Source organism: Nymphaea colorata, chromosome 10 (assembly GCF_008831285.2).
Source record: "Nymphaea colorata isolate Beijing-Zhang1983 chromosome 10, ASM883128v2, whole genome shotgun sequence".
Taxonomy (NCBI): Eukaryota; Viridiplantae; Streptophyta; class Magnoliopsida; order Nymphaeales; family Nymphaeaceae; genus Nymphaea; species Nymphaea colorata.
Window position 1 is genome coordinate 19,913,775 of NC_045147.1, and position 17,373 is coordinate 19,931,147.

Below are 17,373 nucleotides of genomic sequence, written 5' to 3' on the forward strand. Positions count from 1 at the left end.
CCCTCCCCACTCTTCCCCTTCTGAACTCTAGTTTTACTTTTGCGGCTGCAAGTGGATCAGATTCTATTTTGCTTGGATCCTGGCTGGCCTCTACCCGACCCACCCGGGATGCAACGGCTTTATCCGAATTCGAACAGCTTGGATGTTCATGTAGTTAGGGATGACAACGATTTGGATAAGAATTCAATATTCGATTGGAATCCAAACCGAAAATTATCAGATTGAAAGACTATTTAAATCAGATAATTAACCGAATTCGAATTGGGTATTGGATTATCCTTAAGTAGTGTTCAAAGCAAAAGCTACATAACATTTATATGTGTTTTCCTCCTACCAAAAGCAACAGCACGATCCAAGCAAAATAGAATCTTATACAAACTTTCCTAAATCATATGGGATCCAGTTAATAATGGAACTCCACATATCCAACCCGAAGAATAGGACTATAAAACGAGTCGGGTCCTTGATCCGAAATACGCATGTTATTGAATTGGGCGGTCATGCGAGCATTAATGGATCGAATATGTGCCGCTACCGTTTTCTAACTTCATCTAGATTTGTTCTGGACAAAAAGAGGCTACCTGTCAATTAATAAATGCCTACTGCTTTTATATATTAAATCTGCGTCGCGATCGGAAGTAACGATAACGATATTTAATGTTTAAGATCTGGATGTAGTTTTTCCCATCAAGATTCGGATCAGACTCGCATGATCCACACGCTAGCGACGTATACAAAATTGGAATGAGTTTGTAACTTATACATGCATTTTATGCTCAAATAACATGATAATTTTGAACCATATTGACCAAAAGAATATTATTTTTATTGATTTAATGTTGCAACGTAAAAAGTAAATTAACTTTTTAAACCGGTCCATTGTCCGAAGTTTGTTTATTTACGCAGTTATCTGATTATTTTTACAAGTAGGTGGGATTAGGCAAACCCCTACCAGTTTCTGGGAATGAAGTTCTAACACACATTAAATTTTTCATTTCGCGTGCTGAACTCTTGACTTCTTTAAATTTGGAGATCTTAAGTTCAAATCTCTAGGAGGATGTGGACAGAGATCTTATTAGCAGGTTAAACAGACTTTGAAAATGGTGCAATAAGGAAAAGTCGTTTTGCCATTTGAGATAGTTAATTGCTTCAACCTGCCCTCTTTATGAGTGCAGCCAAATTGGACATCAGTGAGCAATTGGCCATTAGGGGAGGGAGCAGGAAGCATTTATTTGGTTTAACACTGGGTCCAGTATACAAGTCTCTTAAAAGTTTTTTGTTTTTAAATGGAAATCATATATATATATATGTGTGTGTGTGTGTGCACCAAATTTAAGTATTTTTAAACAATTGCTTCTCCAATCAATTTTTCACTGACTGAGTTGAGTCTGATATGCACACCCAAGAAGTGGTCAACTAATATGTACAATAGGAAGAGCTTGATATGTAGGTCCCGTACAGCCTGTATCATTGCCTTCTAAAATGAAATAAAAATTTATATCTTTTGTTACAGGCATATGTGCCAACTATATATATAGAGGCACTAGCATTGCACCTTAGATAGGCATTCAATTCAAGTGGTGCATGCAGCGTATCAGAGTCACAATGCGATTTGGATATGAAACAACGATTTTTCAAGTCTTAAATCTTTAGCTCGTTATGGTGTCTGGTTTAAAATATACAAAGGCACCCATACTTATTCATGTTGCATAGTTTAAGAGTTGTTATCCTCTAAAGGTTTTATTAATAAAAAGTTTATCATCCACGATAAGTTTTATTAAGTCGAAGCGCAAGTTCATCTTGCAAACCTACCAACTACATGCAATGTCTCTGACTTTTTGTGCAGTTATCAATGCTTATCCCCTCATACTCCATATATCCATGTTACATGTAAGGCCACATTCTTGCAACCTTTTCTTATGCTTAAAAAAGAAATTAAGAAAGATTAGCAGCCCGTTCTGCTCACATAGAAACCGGGATTCAACAAAAGCTGCAATTGGGGATGTGCACCATGGTTTCCCGGACACCTTAGGCAAGAGAAATGCTTTTTGTACTTCATATGTTTTCACTCTTAATGTATTTTTAGTTTGACACCAAAAAGATAGAGAATTAACTTACCCTGGTGCATCTTCATTCTTGTTCATATGTGAATTAAAGAGGGCATTTGATTACCCTTGATTTTAAATCCTTAGGATTTGAGTTGCAGGGATTTAGGATCATACCTTATCCCTTTTAATTTTCAATACGACATTTTTCCTTGGTTTGATGAACTATATGGCTTTTGATGTAGATCTTTTGGTATATCAAAAGTATGTCACGTCAGATCCATGGATCTTAAATATGAAGTAATCAAACATCCCCTAATTGATTTGTTTACTCCAGACTATGATAAATATTCTTGGCAATCCCTCTCATTCCCCAATTGATAGGTTGAACTAAAATTTTCCATGCATGACCATACGGTTATCTGGGTTGAAGCCTGATCATGAAGATGATGATGGTTCGGGCTTTTCCGATTGGATTCCTTCGTAACTCATCGATTTCACCCATGGGAAGTGGAATCAGGTTTGTAGTATTTTCTGGATTCAGATTTGGATATAGAAAAATATTGTCTGAATACGATGGTCTTCACCCCAATCCCAAGTAGTAAAAAAGGAAGCGATTTCGTTGTCCACTTCCATGCATGGGCCATGGCTGTACATAATGTGACCCGATTCGGGCTGAAACTGGTGGGAATTCGATTCTCATCCAGCCTCTAATGCATTTTTCCTCTCCCGGATCGAATCAGTTTGCTGCTCTAGATCCAATACCCAAAATACACGAAAGCATGAACAGATTCAATTGATAAATAGCAAGCTTGGCAGGCCGTCAGGATTTGGGGAATATATTCCAATTTGAGATCCGACCCGACTTCCAATCAAATCCAAAACATTTCATTTTAAATATTTTATTTTGCTGGCCGCTGATGCTTTGCCTAGTTTACCGAGCAGGTTTCGTGTGTATCTTCCACCATAATATTCGGCATGTATACTTCAAGAGATCATCTTTTGAAGCAAGAATACGAGCGGCTTCTGATAAAGTTGTCTCGTTAAAAATCATTGCCCTTTGGCTATACATCAAGGACAATGTATTGCATCTTCGTTATGATTTTATTCCTCGTAACATGTATGCTATTGTTGAATTATTTCAGTTAATATGTCCCACCAAATGGAAAGACGCAAGAAAAGCATACGCTACCACTAATATATAACAAGTTAGAGAGTGCCACCTTTCTTGCAGTCATAAAATTCCGGTTTATGTTTTGAAATTAGATGTATGAAATTAAGCTGCAAAGGCAGAGGCCAAATTGTTTTATTAAAGATTTTGAATACCTTTTCAAAGGAGCCAAAGCGTTTCATTTAAGAAAACCATACTTCAAACTCTTGAAAAAACAACTTAGACATTCATATTTGCAATCTAATTTCCACCATCTGGCCTCTTTATAGTCGACTTAATCTCTACCATATGATCTCCTTATAATCGACGGTTTAAAGAGAGAGAGAGAACACTCTGGGTAAGAAGAAGCATTTTCTCAAGTCAAGGCTTCTGCAATAAGATGGTGCTCTCTTTCTTTCATTCAAATTGGTGTGGGATCACTGGTTCACCGGCGCCAGCCAAATGCATAGTCGATCATTAAGACTCAGGAAGAATTGGTCTATCTATAGAATTTTAAAGAAAAAAATAGTACTTAAACTGTGTAATTCTCCTAAAGAAGAAGAAATATGAAGCATTCATATAGATGCTGATCGAAGTCAATTAGGAGGCTTCGTGGATTCGCCGTGCTCATTGTCTTCTCGCCATTTAGTGAGTGGCTGACCAACCAAAATGGAACAATAAGGAGGAAAGGGACGGATAGAGTTTGGTACATGATGTTGAAAGGTGATGGAAATGGAAGAAAGTCTGGAATCCAGTGGACCCAGCGTTAGTTCCTGCTCTCACATGTTCTAGTGTTCACCAAGATTCTGAGAAGGCTCCTTTTCCTAAAGAGCCATCATTAATCAATGTCTCGTTTGCATTTTTCAGCTATGTCTTCTATAAGTTCTTTCCGTATCCACATTCTTCTAAACTGGCTAATTCAGTTTCATACTGATTTGTTTGGAAAGGTAGCTTGTCACTGAGATGTGATTCCCTCACTTGAAAATAAAGAAATAAACTCTTCAATCATGTTTTCTCTTTGGCGAATTATATCAACTTATGAGCTGAACAACTTAGGCCTGCAGATATTTTTATATGTTCCATAAACTCATGTTTATTGAAAAACTAATAAAAGTAAAGCAGGAAACCCTGCATTTTAAACCCTTATCTAGAATCTCATTTAACATGATCAAGTTTTTGTATATAGATGAGGACACACACACATGCACATGTCTAAGAGGCATGTGAACGAGTCTTATCTTGTTCCTGTCACCTTTGAAGAGGAATAGTGAAAAAAATGAAGACGTGGACTGGTAGCTCGTATTTTTCGTTGCTTGCGCATGAGTATGGAAATGAAAAGGCGAGACAAAGTGTCTTTAGAGACATTAACAGACATTCTGAGCAAACACAGCTTAAGAAACATTATTTCTTAAAAATCCCCAATGTCCATAAATCACTTGGTGATCCGACTCGGAAATCACCAAGTTAGATCGGGATCGTTTATAGTTACTAGGTCATGGGTTAGTTCGCAAGCGATACACACCATGACTCAGTGCAGAATAAACTAAATTTTACCCATAAAAACTGATTTTGATCCCTTTTTTTCCTTCAATCAATATGAAATAACTTAACAAGTGAGGAGGAAGCTGAACTTGTTGGTTCTCTCTCTCTCTCCCCCTCCATCTCTCTCTCTCTCTCTCTCTCTATATATATATATATATATATATATATATATATTTATATATTTATATATATATATATCCATTGGCGGGAGTCAACATGCTCAACTTAAAAATCAGGACATTTGAGCCGATCTACATAGTTTCATACACCATGTTCAAACAAAAAATGAGACAAAGTATCTACAAAACTTTGTCAGAGACACTCAGTGCGTTCAAACTAATACGCCCTAAAATAATATTATTTAAAAATCCCAATTGACTTAAACGAAAAATGTTGCTTCTGAACTGTCGTAAAGCCCCCGCCGTGAAAGAAGGTTTGTTGAACACCGTATATCTGCACAGATGGACGGTGTTCGACCGATCGGTAATTCCGATCCACGTAAAAGTGCTTATTGATCACCGTCTATCGGCAAAGATGGACGGTGGTAAATAGTACCACGGGAGAGACGTGCACCCGCGAGCGAATCACGGGACTACCGTGGACCATTCGATGATATCGAGATCTGCTGTCGCTTCACTAAATGCGCTGCCCGGATCACCTTTTCCGTGCGTCGTACTCCTGTAAATTGCAATATTAAAATACGCGAAGCTTCTTGGTGGAAAATAATTTTTTTTAAAAAAAAGTGCACCAACTTCGTCACATGATATTTTCCTTTGTTTTTAACGTTACCCGGCTAAACCTTACCCAGCTATGAATAAAAAGGAAAAAAAAAAAAATCTAGAAAGGGGTCCGATTAAAATACGACTAAAGCACCTTGATTTTCTAGGTAAAGGATACAATCATGTAAGAAATCTAACATTAGCAAATTAGTGCTTTTAGAACTGATCTCAATGCAAAGGAAATCTTATACTTTATTCGAGTGCATCTTAGAAATATTTTAAAGAAAGTTGCTTTTATACAGATAAGTTTCACAGTAAAAGTAGTTGCTCTTTTCACTTTTAAACAAAATTTTGATTTCAGATAAAGAGAGACGAGCAAGAGTTCCGAATAGCGATTTAGGAAGTATGAAAGATGTAAAACTAATGAGGCAAGAGTTCCTGCTGCCCTGTAATTTAGCAGCAAATACATATGGATGGGGGAGACGACAAGCTCCCCAAGTGAGAAAAGGGCGAGGGAATAAAAATGGCCGCCTTGCCGTGTCCTTCACGGGACGTCTCCGGGGTCCAAGAAGTCAAACACAGATCCGACTACGAAGCTCACGAAATGGGCACCCCTTTCTTGTTACAGAAGTCACGACGAGGACCCCGGAATGAATCCCGACGCGACTTTTACTCGTTTTCTCTTGGACGTTTCCGCAAACACAATCGCTCTTAAAGAAGCCCAGCCACTCACCGCTCGCAGGCCGGAGCTTCAGCATTAGCTCGCCTCCCCATCATGGCGACCTCAGCCTCAGGCCTCCACGAACCCGACGCTGCCGACTATGGCTACACCAGCAAGATGATGCTCGCAGCAGTGGTGTGCCTCTTCACCGTCATCTTCCTGCTCATCTTTTTGCATCTCTACGCGAAGTGGCTCGTGAGGAGGAGGAGGAGAAGAGAGCGCGATATTCTTGCACTCTGGCACACGCTGGGTCCGCCGGACGTCGTCCATGGCGCCTTCGCCGGTACCAACATGGCCAAAGCTGGTCTGGATTCCGCAGTCCTGGATTTGATTCCCGTGTTCTCGTACAAATCCGACGACCACCAAGAAGGGTTGGAGTGTGCGGTTTGTCTCAGTCCGTTTGAGGACGAAGAGAAAGGAAGGGAGCTGCCACCATGTCGGCACTGTTTCCACGTCCAGTGCATCGATTCTTGGCTGCATTTGCACTCCAACTGCCCGGTCTGCAGAGCCATTGTCGATGTTGCTGATGAGGTGAAGATTGGACTAGAGTCGCAGATTGGCTCCGGGAATGTCGGGGAGGAGGAAGCGCGGACGGCGGAGACCGAGGCCGGCGCGGGGTCGAGAAGCGGCGAAGCAGGGGAAGTGCGGGCGGAGGTGGGTGAGTCCGGCGAGGTTTCAGGTCTCGCCGGACCGTCGGAAGTAAGGGTGGATATTGAAACCGGTTCGCGGCCGGAAGAGGGGTCCTCTGTGGTGCAGGCTGGCACCGGTTGCTCATTTGGGTCGTTGAAGAGGATGCTTAGTAAGAACAGAGTGGAGAAGAAGGTCTTGAGTTCGAATCGAGCCAGTTGTGTGGAAGAAGTAGAGAAGGTTTGAATTGGGCAGGGTATGATTATTTTCTCCTCTGTATAGAAGTTTTCATACAAACATGAGATTATGGTTCTTTCTTTGTACATGCGAAATTTTATCAAGGAATATTTAAAAATTGGCTTGATTCAAGATAAACCACACCTCTTCTTCTTCTTTCTATGGATTGTTGTGGCGAGCGACAAAGTTTGAGAAATGAGCGTCGTATTTTCAGGATTTGGCAGCCCAGATCCCGGGGCATGCCGAAGTTCATTATTCGGGCAGTGGCCTAACAGGATTCTTGCAATTATTTAATTGTTTGACATATCGACGTGCTGCATGCGGGACAGCAGCAACCTCTTCCCTTTCTTCGAACCTGCCTCCAGGCTAAACTCATGAGGATCCAAGGACCATTGGCCTCGACGAAGGGCAGCTAGGGGCTAAGCCTGGCTCGTGTTCTTACCCCTCTTTCCGCCAGACTAGTTCTCAAACACTGGACGGGTCCCTGTTTCACTTTCTCCCTCATTATTGCGAAAGCGTTGGAGGAGACTTCTGCCATGGACTTCTCTATTCCATGACCTCATTAATGCACCAAACACATCAGGGGGAGCAGGTCTTACTTCCACTTGGTGGGCCTAATTTTCAGCACGACTAACCATAACAAGAGATGCATAGATTAAGACAGTACTGGAGCCTAAAAGATTTTAGTGAGATGAGCATTAATATAATTTTTTTATTGAACGAACATCAATATATAAATATGTAAATTTATTATTAAGTTTTTAAAAAACTAAAGTGGAGGGGAGATGTGCCCCATTGTCCGATGAGAGTATACTATCAACTCTAAAGAGGAGCGAGCACTCCAAGGAAGCATATGGCCAAACTCGAAGAAGTGAGCAACTAAAGAAGCTGGTGAAAATGGGCACTGACTTTAATAATGGACCTTGAAGGAGCTATGTCAGCCCACTTTCAGTACACCACGGTCCACAAAGAACATTGCATAAGCCCTTTTATCTTTTTAAGATCCCACCTGATCGCCATTGACTGGATTGGTCTGCCGGAAAATCAGCACCGCTGCCTGAATCAGGTCGGCGATGCATTAATGCGCATCCTCCTTTTCTCAAATAAACAATCTGTGAAAAAAAAAATGGGAACTCAGCAGGCGGGCCGGAGAGTGCAAAGCACTCTGCTCTCAAGGCGCATGTTGCGTTTAATTAGAAGGTCCGATTCTGGTAGACCGGCGAGCAGAAGTTCAGGAAGGGAAGGATTTCCTTATTCCTTATCCCTCAAGACTCCCCACTTCCCACCCACTTTGAGATTCATAATGTTACATGCATACATTATTTTAATCATCGGTAACTTTTTTTTGTTGTCCATAGTTTGGTGAAGGTCGGTGCTCACGCCAATGAAATCTATCTGTGCATATAAATTATGGGCCGCGACACTCGAGAAAAAAAGAAAAGGTGGCTGCAGAAATTTTTAAAAACTTATTTAAAAAAAAAAGCATGATTTAAGTTTATAGGAAAATTGACTATGATGAATTTATCGGCGCAATACAAAATTTGCTTGGATCGATGCATAACAAGTGTTTCTGAATGAGGGGGGACTTTGGAGTATGGGGATGGGCGAGGAGGGGCAACCCTGAAGTTTAGGAGGCATGTGCTCAATGTACTGATACTGATCTCACTAATCGTGCTTATTATTATGAAATGTTTGTGGCACAGGCGTCCGCATTTGGTTAAATACTTTAATGTATCAATACAGACTTTTTGAATGGGTACGATCCTTCACAGTAGTCATCGTCTTCCATGATCACCTTTAAATATTTAAACCAAAAAATTCAACCTATATCAAAACTTTTATATATATATATATATATATATATAGAGAGAGAGAGAGAGAGAGAGAGAGAGAGAGAGAGCTTTTCCTCAAACTATTGAGCAAAGAAAGATGCAAAGTAAAATATTGATTCTTGATGGCTAGTTTTGATACTTTGGCAGTAGGAATCGTCGGCTTGATATCTAAGCCTGGCTCGTGTTCTTACCCCCTCTCTCTCTCTCTGTGCCAGACCAGTTCTCAAACAATGGAAGCGTTACTGTACCATCATTTAGTAGCACCACCATGCGCCGGCACAATTGGTTTCACTTTCTCCCTCTTTATTGCGAAAGCGTTGGAGAAGACTTCTCCGACACGGCACACACTTCTCTTGTCCATGACCTCATTAGCGTCCCGAACACATCAGGTGGAGCAAGTCTTGCTTCGACTTGGTGGGCCTGATCGCCAACACACGACTAAACTTAATAAGAGATACATAAATTAAGACGGTACTGAAGCCTAAAAGATTTCAGTGAGAGGAGCATTAAAATAAATTTTTTTAATGGAAAGAACATCAATATGTAAATTCATGATCAGTTTTTAAAAAAATTAAAGGGGAGAGAGAGGGGAAGATAAGTACTTTGGTGTCTCTGTATGTCAACCCTGAATAGGAGCGCATATGGCCAAACTTGAAGAAGTGAGCGACCAAGGAAGCTGGTGAAAGTGGGCACTGACTCTAATAATGGAACCTGTCTACTTGGAGGAGCAGTGTCAGCGCCCACGTCCGGCACACCACAAAGTGACATGGGCAGAAGCTCTTTTATCTTTAAGGTCCCACCTCTCGCCTCCCACCAGCCCCCCATTGACTCGATTGCTCCGCCGGAAAATCAGCATCGCTGCCTGAATCATGTCGGCAATGCATTAATGCGCATCCCCCCTTTTTCGAATAAACAATCTGTGCAAAAAAAAATTGGCAACTTAACAGGCGGGCCGGAGAGTGCAAAGCTCTCGGCTCTCAAGGCGCGTTGTTGCTTTTGATTAGAAGGTCCGATTCTGGTAGACCAACCAGCAGAAGTTCAGGGAGAGAAGGATTTCCTTATTCCTCATCCCTCAATTCTCCCCGATTCCCACCCACTTTGAGACTTATATTGTTACATGCATAGCATATATTACTTTAACCTGTAACTTATTTTGTTTTAAGTAGTTTGGTGAACGTCGGTGCTCAGGCCAACGAAATCCGATCTGTGCATACAGATCGTCGGCCGAGACCTACAAAAAAGAGAGAAAAAAAAAAAGTGGTAGCTGCAGACATTTTTTTAAGATTAAGAAGGTCATTCAAAAAAAAAAAAAGTATGATGATAGGAAAATTGACGATCATGAATTTATCGGCGCAATGCAAAAATTGCTTGGATCGATGGATACAAGTATTTCAGAAGGAGGTCTAACTTTGGAGTATGGGGATGGAGTGTAGGGTTTCTTTTCTGAAGTTTAGGAGGGATGTGATCAATGTACTAATCATATCTCACTAATTGTGCTTATTATGAAATGTTGATGGCACAGGCGTTCCCATTTGGCTAGTAGTTTCTTGGAAAACAATATTTTAATGTATCAACACAGACTTTTTTATTTGACAAACTGTGAGTGTAAGGCGACAAATTGATGCCGTTCTGTCTCGTCATGTTTCTCCAAATAGATGCTCTCCCTTTCTAGTTGACCGTGGAACACGCCAGTTCTCACTTGCTATCGCGAGTCTAGTTGATCTATAGTCGGAACACCCTAGTTGATCTATAGTCGGAACACTCTAGTTGATCTACAGCCGAACACTCTTAATATATTATAATCCCTCACAAAAGACGGTGGCCTGAGCTGTTTTCCTTGAACAACATCAGTTTTTTAAATATTGAATTAGATTTTTTTCTATCAATTTTGTACAAAGAAAAAAAGAGAAACAGAAAAAGAAAAGGGAGAAATAGGTTTTGGTGGGAGGAAGGGTTCTCTCTTTATATCTTTGTTTCTTTCTCTGTGCATGCGTGTATATGTACAAAGGTCACACATTTATAAAAAAACAAAAAAAAAAGGGAAAGAAAAGAGGTTTGTTGAATTGGGTTTGTTTGAGTTTTTTTTCTAAGGGAGGTTAGGGTTGGAGGGTCTAGGTAAAATAGCAAACTTGGTTATATGTACAAACCTGTACATATTTTTACTGTGCACGTTCTTGTGCATGTTATGCATTCATAAAAGTTAGTAACTAAGACCCAATACAAGTGTCAGGAGTACAATTGGCGTATGCTATACAAGGATGTGCACCATGCACAACATACTCGTAACTCCCTCTCAGGACAGGGGAGGGGGGGAGGGTCTCTCTCTTTTTATATGTGTATATTATATGTGCATATGTACTTAGGCACATTCATATAGTATGAGAGTTATTCTCTCTTTTTATATGTGTATATTATATGTGTATATGTACTTAGGCACATTCATACAGTATGAGAGTTATTCTCTCTTTTTATATGTGTATATTTTATGTGTATATGTACTTAGGCACATTCATATAGTATATAGTTTGAGAGTTATGCACCGGGTGACGAGGAATGTGAAAGGAGCCTGAAAAGCCTTCCCTCCAAATAATGGCTTTGCCATGGAACTGGTGGTGGAGATGAGGGTACCAGATATCTCCCCCTTTTACGAGAGGAATGGATTCATTGAATAGGTGCAATCCTTGACAATATTTATTCATCCTCTTCGATGATCACCTTTAAATATTTGAATGAAAAGAATTCAAGCTATATCATATCTTAAATCAAACTAATGAGCGATGAAGCAAAGTAATATATTAAATCCGATTTGCGGTACAAGGTTTTGTGGCTTTATTTTTATTGGTTGCACTTTGCCTGATGAATCTTTTATATATTTATATATGAACCAACCATATATACATCACTTTAAACATTTAGAAGAAAACCTAGCGCAGAAGTTAGATTATTTGGTCAAAAGCAAGATACAAGGAACCAGAAACGCAATTATAAAGTAAGGAAATGACCATGCAACCAAGGCGCGCAGATCCTTATCACTCCTATTATATACATTTGGCGAACGAAAGCACATTGTTTATGATCCGTTGTTAACGAGCCCACCGAAAATTGTTAATTTCAAGGCACAGCTTCATTCTTATATGGACACCAAGAAGATTCTCATTTCTCACCAACAGAACGATGGCATCGACTCCAGAGCTAACGTCGTCCTCTTACTTGATTCATGCCACTTTCACCTGCGGCGCTTCTAATTAATCTCTTCCTGCAATTCTCAAAGCTCAGACTAATTAACAACAATGGCTCGGCCACGGAAGTTATCGAGGCCGATCACCCTGACAAGATAGCTACAAGATGATATCGGTCGTTTTCTTTCTTCCTTTTTCCTGAAATGTGCAAGCCAGTAGGCTTCCATAGAAGCAAGCTTTTCTCCCCTTTTCCGGTAGAGAAAGCTCCTAGAAGCATGACCGAGACACTAGACGCTAAGCTGTTGGCATCAGCTTCATCTACTTTGAGAAAAGGTTACTTAAGATAAGATAAGATTAGCCAAGACGAGGACGATATTTAAACCAAAAGTAAGACAAGATAAGACTGAGAATTTACTAACATATCTCTAGATTTGATCTTTTAATTGAGAAGCCAAGCGTTTCATTGCTTGTCTTCTATTTTAAGTTTTCTTTATGAGCCCCAGCAACCTTGCCTCAAAAAGGAATGAAAACGATTTGAAATTATTAAAAGGGAATTCCAACAGTCATGACTTGGTTCTCAGTACCTTGCCGAATCTTTCCAGGTCTTACCAAGCCTTTAACTTTTCAGTTGGTAGGAAATATGGAGTTCCACTCAATTAATTTGTTATGAACAAATTTTGATCACGATCTACTCTTCGACCACATTCGGGATGCTTCAGGAGGAAAATTCAGAACAATGTCAAAAAAAAAAAAAAACAATATGATCTACTGCAGGGAATGGCATTTGATCCAGAGATCCAAAGACTGGGAATATGATTCGGTGGAATTTGGAAGGACCAGAGCAACAACACCCTATTTCCAAATCTTCAGCATATGTGGTTTTAAAACGCCTCGGCCGGAATACCAAAGTTCTTTCCTCAAGGCCAAAAGAAAGCCGTTGTGAGGGTGCACTGGTGCAGGCGTGTTCTTTCCATGCGTTCCGAACGCGTAGCAAACACCCTCCTCACATCCCCAAGTAGGACTTGCTTCAACAACTGAAACGCCTGCATTGCCGCCAGCAGACCGTCCTGATCTCTGGACTTGACTGCTTTGGAAAGAAGAAACGAAGAAGCTTAGGTTGGTTCCGGGCAGCTGCTTCATGGGGAGTCCTTCAAACACAACCCCAATAGAGAAGAAGAGTTCCACCGATCAGAGCAGGAACCAACAATGGCCTCCCGTTCACAGAACACAGCCGTGTACAGCCGAAGCACGTGGTAGGTCCCGCCGGCGTCCGTGACACTTGGTGATATATAAACAAGGAAATTTCCCTACTTGAGTAAACAAATGGCACAACTTTTTCCTTTAAAATTTTATATTTGGACGGTGAGAACCAAAGGGACAGTGTACTTCATCCAACTTCAACAATAGAACAAGACAATGCAGCCAATTGGAGTGCAGCGGATTCCTTCCCACCCACTAATTGGTCCTGCTTCCTCCGAAAAAGGGACGGTTCCTTCGTCTTTACTTGTATGGTAGCTCTCGATCATATGCAAAAGCATGTTGTGGGGAGCCAGTCCACAATGGTATTAACAGAAAAAAGGCAGTACCCTTTGTTTCCAATGCTTAATCACCAGAAAGGGAAAGTGATGTTCCCTTCTATGATACTAATACTATATGCTGACCAACACGATCCCTCGTAACGATTATAGCAGAATGTATATTACTGCAGAAGCACTCGATGTATGTACAGAACATCAAACTCTTGCATCATGTCAAAGAAAATCTAGAACTTCTCGGAATTTCATTGTTTGTAAAGCGTTTCAAGATCAGGCAAAGCCCGGGAGATTGGCGGCATTGACTCATATTCCCTAGGATAAAGAGAGCAACTCGAATTGCTCTGATTGAGGAAAACAAAAAAACACGAAAATTTATGTGCTGGCTTGCTTAGATCTTAATCAAGTTAATTAACCCCATGGGTCGCGTAAGGATTCTGACAAATGAAAAAGATGGTTGTCTGCTAATTAGTTTGATAAGTGTGAATACAGATTTACAACTTTGATTTTGGCGAAGAGTCCCTAGAGCCGGGAGCATTCGGGGCCTCTGCTTTGTATACACAAAAAACAAACTAGTTGGTCTCCTAAAACCAAAACTTGAACAGGAATCAGAAGCCGAGCAAGTAAATGAATCTCGACGGGGTTGAAGTCGAATTCATACCGCGGTGGCCAGGATCGTAGCAAGAGATGATCTACACAACGGGCAACTGGGCTGTTCGCTTAGCCATTTATCGATGCAGTCTGGATGGAAAGAGTGGTCGCATCCTGGCAAGACCTTCACCTTTTGATCTTCACGAAACACGCTCAAGCATATGGCACATTGAGGATCTTCGCATCCCGGCCGGATGGACGCCGGCGACTTGTAGAGGAAGACCGGTAGGAGGCTGAGCGCCACCGAGTCTAGCCCCAGTTTACCGTGCTGGACCGCTAATGCATCCGATGAGATGCTGAATTGCTGGCGGCTGCTCTCTGCCAATTGCCGGTAGCGCCAGGCCCAGCGGGCGTACAGGCAGAGAAGAGTGCAGATGAGAATGACGGAGAAGATGATCAGGACAAGGAGGAGGCTTCTACCATGGACCTGGAAGTTCTTGTCTTCGAGATCCCCGTAGTGCCAATGGAAGGGGTGAGAGCTCTCGGCGTTGTTGGCAGCCATGGAAGTAGCTGTTCGGGAGGCCATTCTAGATCTTTTTAAGGGTGTGTGAATGAACAATCCGGATAATGGTGGGCAAGTGTCTATATGGTCTTCGCCCCGTACCACCACCAATCAAATAGATAAGAACGAACCTAGCCACTCTTTTCCCTCAGTTTAAACCTTTATTTAATTCGCGTTTAACTGGTCATGGCCATGGCTTTCTCTCTCTACAAATTTATATATTTAATGCATGTTCAGTTGGCCACGCTGCCTACCATTCTCTCTTTCTCTCTAAATCTTAGTTACCGAAATGTCTAGTTAGTCTTTGTTGGCAGTGAAGTTGACCTGTGGGCGAGTTGCAGACTTAGAAAGCTGGAAAAAAATTGTTCAAATGGAATTTGAGGGAACGTGGAGGAGAAGATATTTTGAGGGGAGTCAAGAGGACCACCAATGATTCACTTCGTTTGGTTTCCTAATATAAAAGCAAACAAAAAAGATCTACTTCACTTTAAGAATTCTAGTTGATAGACATCTTGTTTAACTTTCTGTGGTGAACTTCGCTGTCATATAAGTGAATGGGACAGGAAACCACGACTTTAATATCTTGTGATCTGCATAATTGTGAGACATGGAAGCCCAATCACAATTAGTTGAAAATGATGTAAGATAAACCCACTCTGTGGTTTCTTTCCGGATCACATTTAGATTATGTTCAATTGGGTTGGATTTTATCTTACTTTTTGGTCTTGGACGCTTTGTAGATGCTTATTGCATAAAAACCATCTTTTTGTTGTTGTTGCTGTTAAAATTCAAGCATACTCAAAATTATAAGTCACACGATTTAACGTGGTTCGAGTATTGTTCTCCTACATCAACGACCATCCTCTCTTACCTTAATTTCGTTAGATGAGGTTTCACTAATATATATAGGAAATGTTACATAAGCTACTCTTGGAAAGATATCTTTCTTTTGGTTTACAAATTGTTTGATCGCTGCGTTGGGATTAAATTTCCTTTGCCGGTTTGACCGTTTTTCTTTTCTTATTGCTGTAATCAAGGGATCTTTGATTATACTTTCCTTAATTTTCTTTTTCTTTTCGTTAACACGTTTTTGTTCACCAGAATTAGCTCCAGATTGAGCGTCCGTTTGATCTGTCATGCTAAGAGTTGCTGTTCTTTTTTTATAATTTTTTGCAGGTTTTTGAGTCAGATCTTGGTCTGTCAGCTTGATTCTAGGATTTTAACACTGATTGAAAGAGGAACCGACGATCGGATTCCAAAATCGATCTTGTAAACGAAAGTTCACTAGAAGCTGCAAAACACGGGAAAACTACAGTTATGATAAAAATCAAACTGTAAGAGAAATATGTAACATAAGTCAGAAAAGTGCAAAATGAACTTATTGCCCAATCTCTCTGGAGAACATCTTTGAATTCTTTGATACGAAAGGAATATCTTTGAAATTTTGGGTTGCAGCGGAAAGGAATATCTTTGAATTCCTCACTAGTATATAATCCAGCAGGGAAGAGCTGTTCATGTGGGTCGGCGTGAGATTCGGGACTAGCGTCAATCATGACCAAAGTGTTCAATCTCACAGCAGCGTCCCTCAACTAGGCTTGAAAGTAGGGAAAAAATGATTGAACGAAGAAAAAAAGAAAAAGGAGAGCTACTTTATTGGCTTGGATAGGTACGAACACGAATAGGTTGGTGAGGTCCGACCACCAATCTCAAATACCAGATGTCTTTAGTCAAATCCAAAAAGATGAAAAGGATTTGAATTATAATCAGACTGTTAAGATATGTTTCAGTTTCCAAAACTGAATTTAAGTAAGATTTGGATAAGGATCTGAATTTAGCTTCAAAATTTTATGGCTGACCAATCTGAACCCAAGACCAACTCCCATTATGGAAGATCCAGTTAAATTGTATATGATAAACGGTAGATCTAACCCAAATCCTAGGGTTGGTGCTCCCATTTGCAATGCCATCAAAACAAGGGCAATGAAATGGGCCCGCGTTCTTCTACCAAACACGAACTCAAGGGTTTTTTAATGAAAGGTTGGTGAATGGTAGGTTTCCTTTTCACTTGAAGCAGTTTTCTCTAGGTTCTTTCTCTGTGGTTCAACTTCACTAGCACCTTTCATGGTTTCCTACTCATCTTCGTCCTTATCTCCAATTTATTTGCTCAAACATTCCCCCAGACAATACTATCGCGTTCATCGCGACTCGATGAGCGGCTCCTAGTGATTCATCTGGTCCTTTCGGTTCATTCCAGCCGTAGATCTAGGCCTTGTTTTACAAGAAAAATCTCGCGTGTTTGCCTTTTTCCAAACTAGACCGAAGGATCCTTGGCTGGACCCGCAACTTCTTTTGAAGAATAATAATGTTAGAACTTTTGGATGCAGTTGCTCACCCTAAGTTGTATATGACTGTTTAATTTGAATTGATAAACTCATTAACTATCGAACCTTCTCCATCCTCCTGTCTTAACTTTAGGGATATTACACTAATCGGACTAAATATAGTACTAGTTATATTCTCTCTTAAGAATATAATAAGATGTAGATGGTTTCCATCAAATACAGCAGAGACCGGACATTTTATAAAGGGACCAGGGAAGCATTATCCGAGTGAGGTGTCCAAGATTTTTCTGCCCA

At 40.6% G+C, this 17,373-nt stretch overlaps 2 protein-coding genes across 2 annotated transcripts; one reads left to right on the top strand and one right to left on the bottom strand.

Moving 5' to 3' along the window:
* The first annotated feature begins 5,996 nt into the window (after positions 1-5,996).
* On the top strand, positions 5,997-7,127 carry LOC116262900 (RING-H2 finger protein ATL2-like). Its single transcript, XM_031642438.2, has one exon. It carries the CDS (start codon positions 6,232-6,234, stop codon positions 7,048-7,050), a length of 819 nt encoding a protein of 272 aa, XP_031498298.1. The 5' UTR covers positions 5,997-6,231; the 3' UTR covers positions 7,051-7,127.
* Positions 7,128-14,029: 6,902 nt separating this feature from the next.
* LOC116262942 (RING-H2 finger protein ATL66) lies at positions 14,030-14,832 on the bottom strand. The gene has a single exon (XM_031642486.2). The coding sequence runs from the start codon at positions 14,759-14,761 to the stop codon at positions 14,240-14,242; it is 522 nt and encodes a 173-aa protein (XP_031498346.1). The 5' UTR covers positions 14,762-14,832; the 3' UTR covers positions 14,030-14,239.
* Between the last annotated feature and the right edge of the window lie 2,541 nt (positions 14,833-17,373).

Excerpts from the sequence above, each read along its gene's own strand:
- LOC116262900 (XM_031642438.2), top strand. The coding sequence starts at position 6,232 with ATGGCGACCTCAGCCTCAGGCCTCCACGAACCCGACGCTGCCGACTAT.
- LOC116262942 (XM_031642486.2), bottom strand. The coding sequence starts at position 14,761 with ATGGCCTCCCGAACAGCTACTTCCATGGCTGCCAACAACGCCGAGAGC.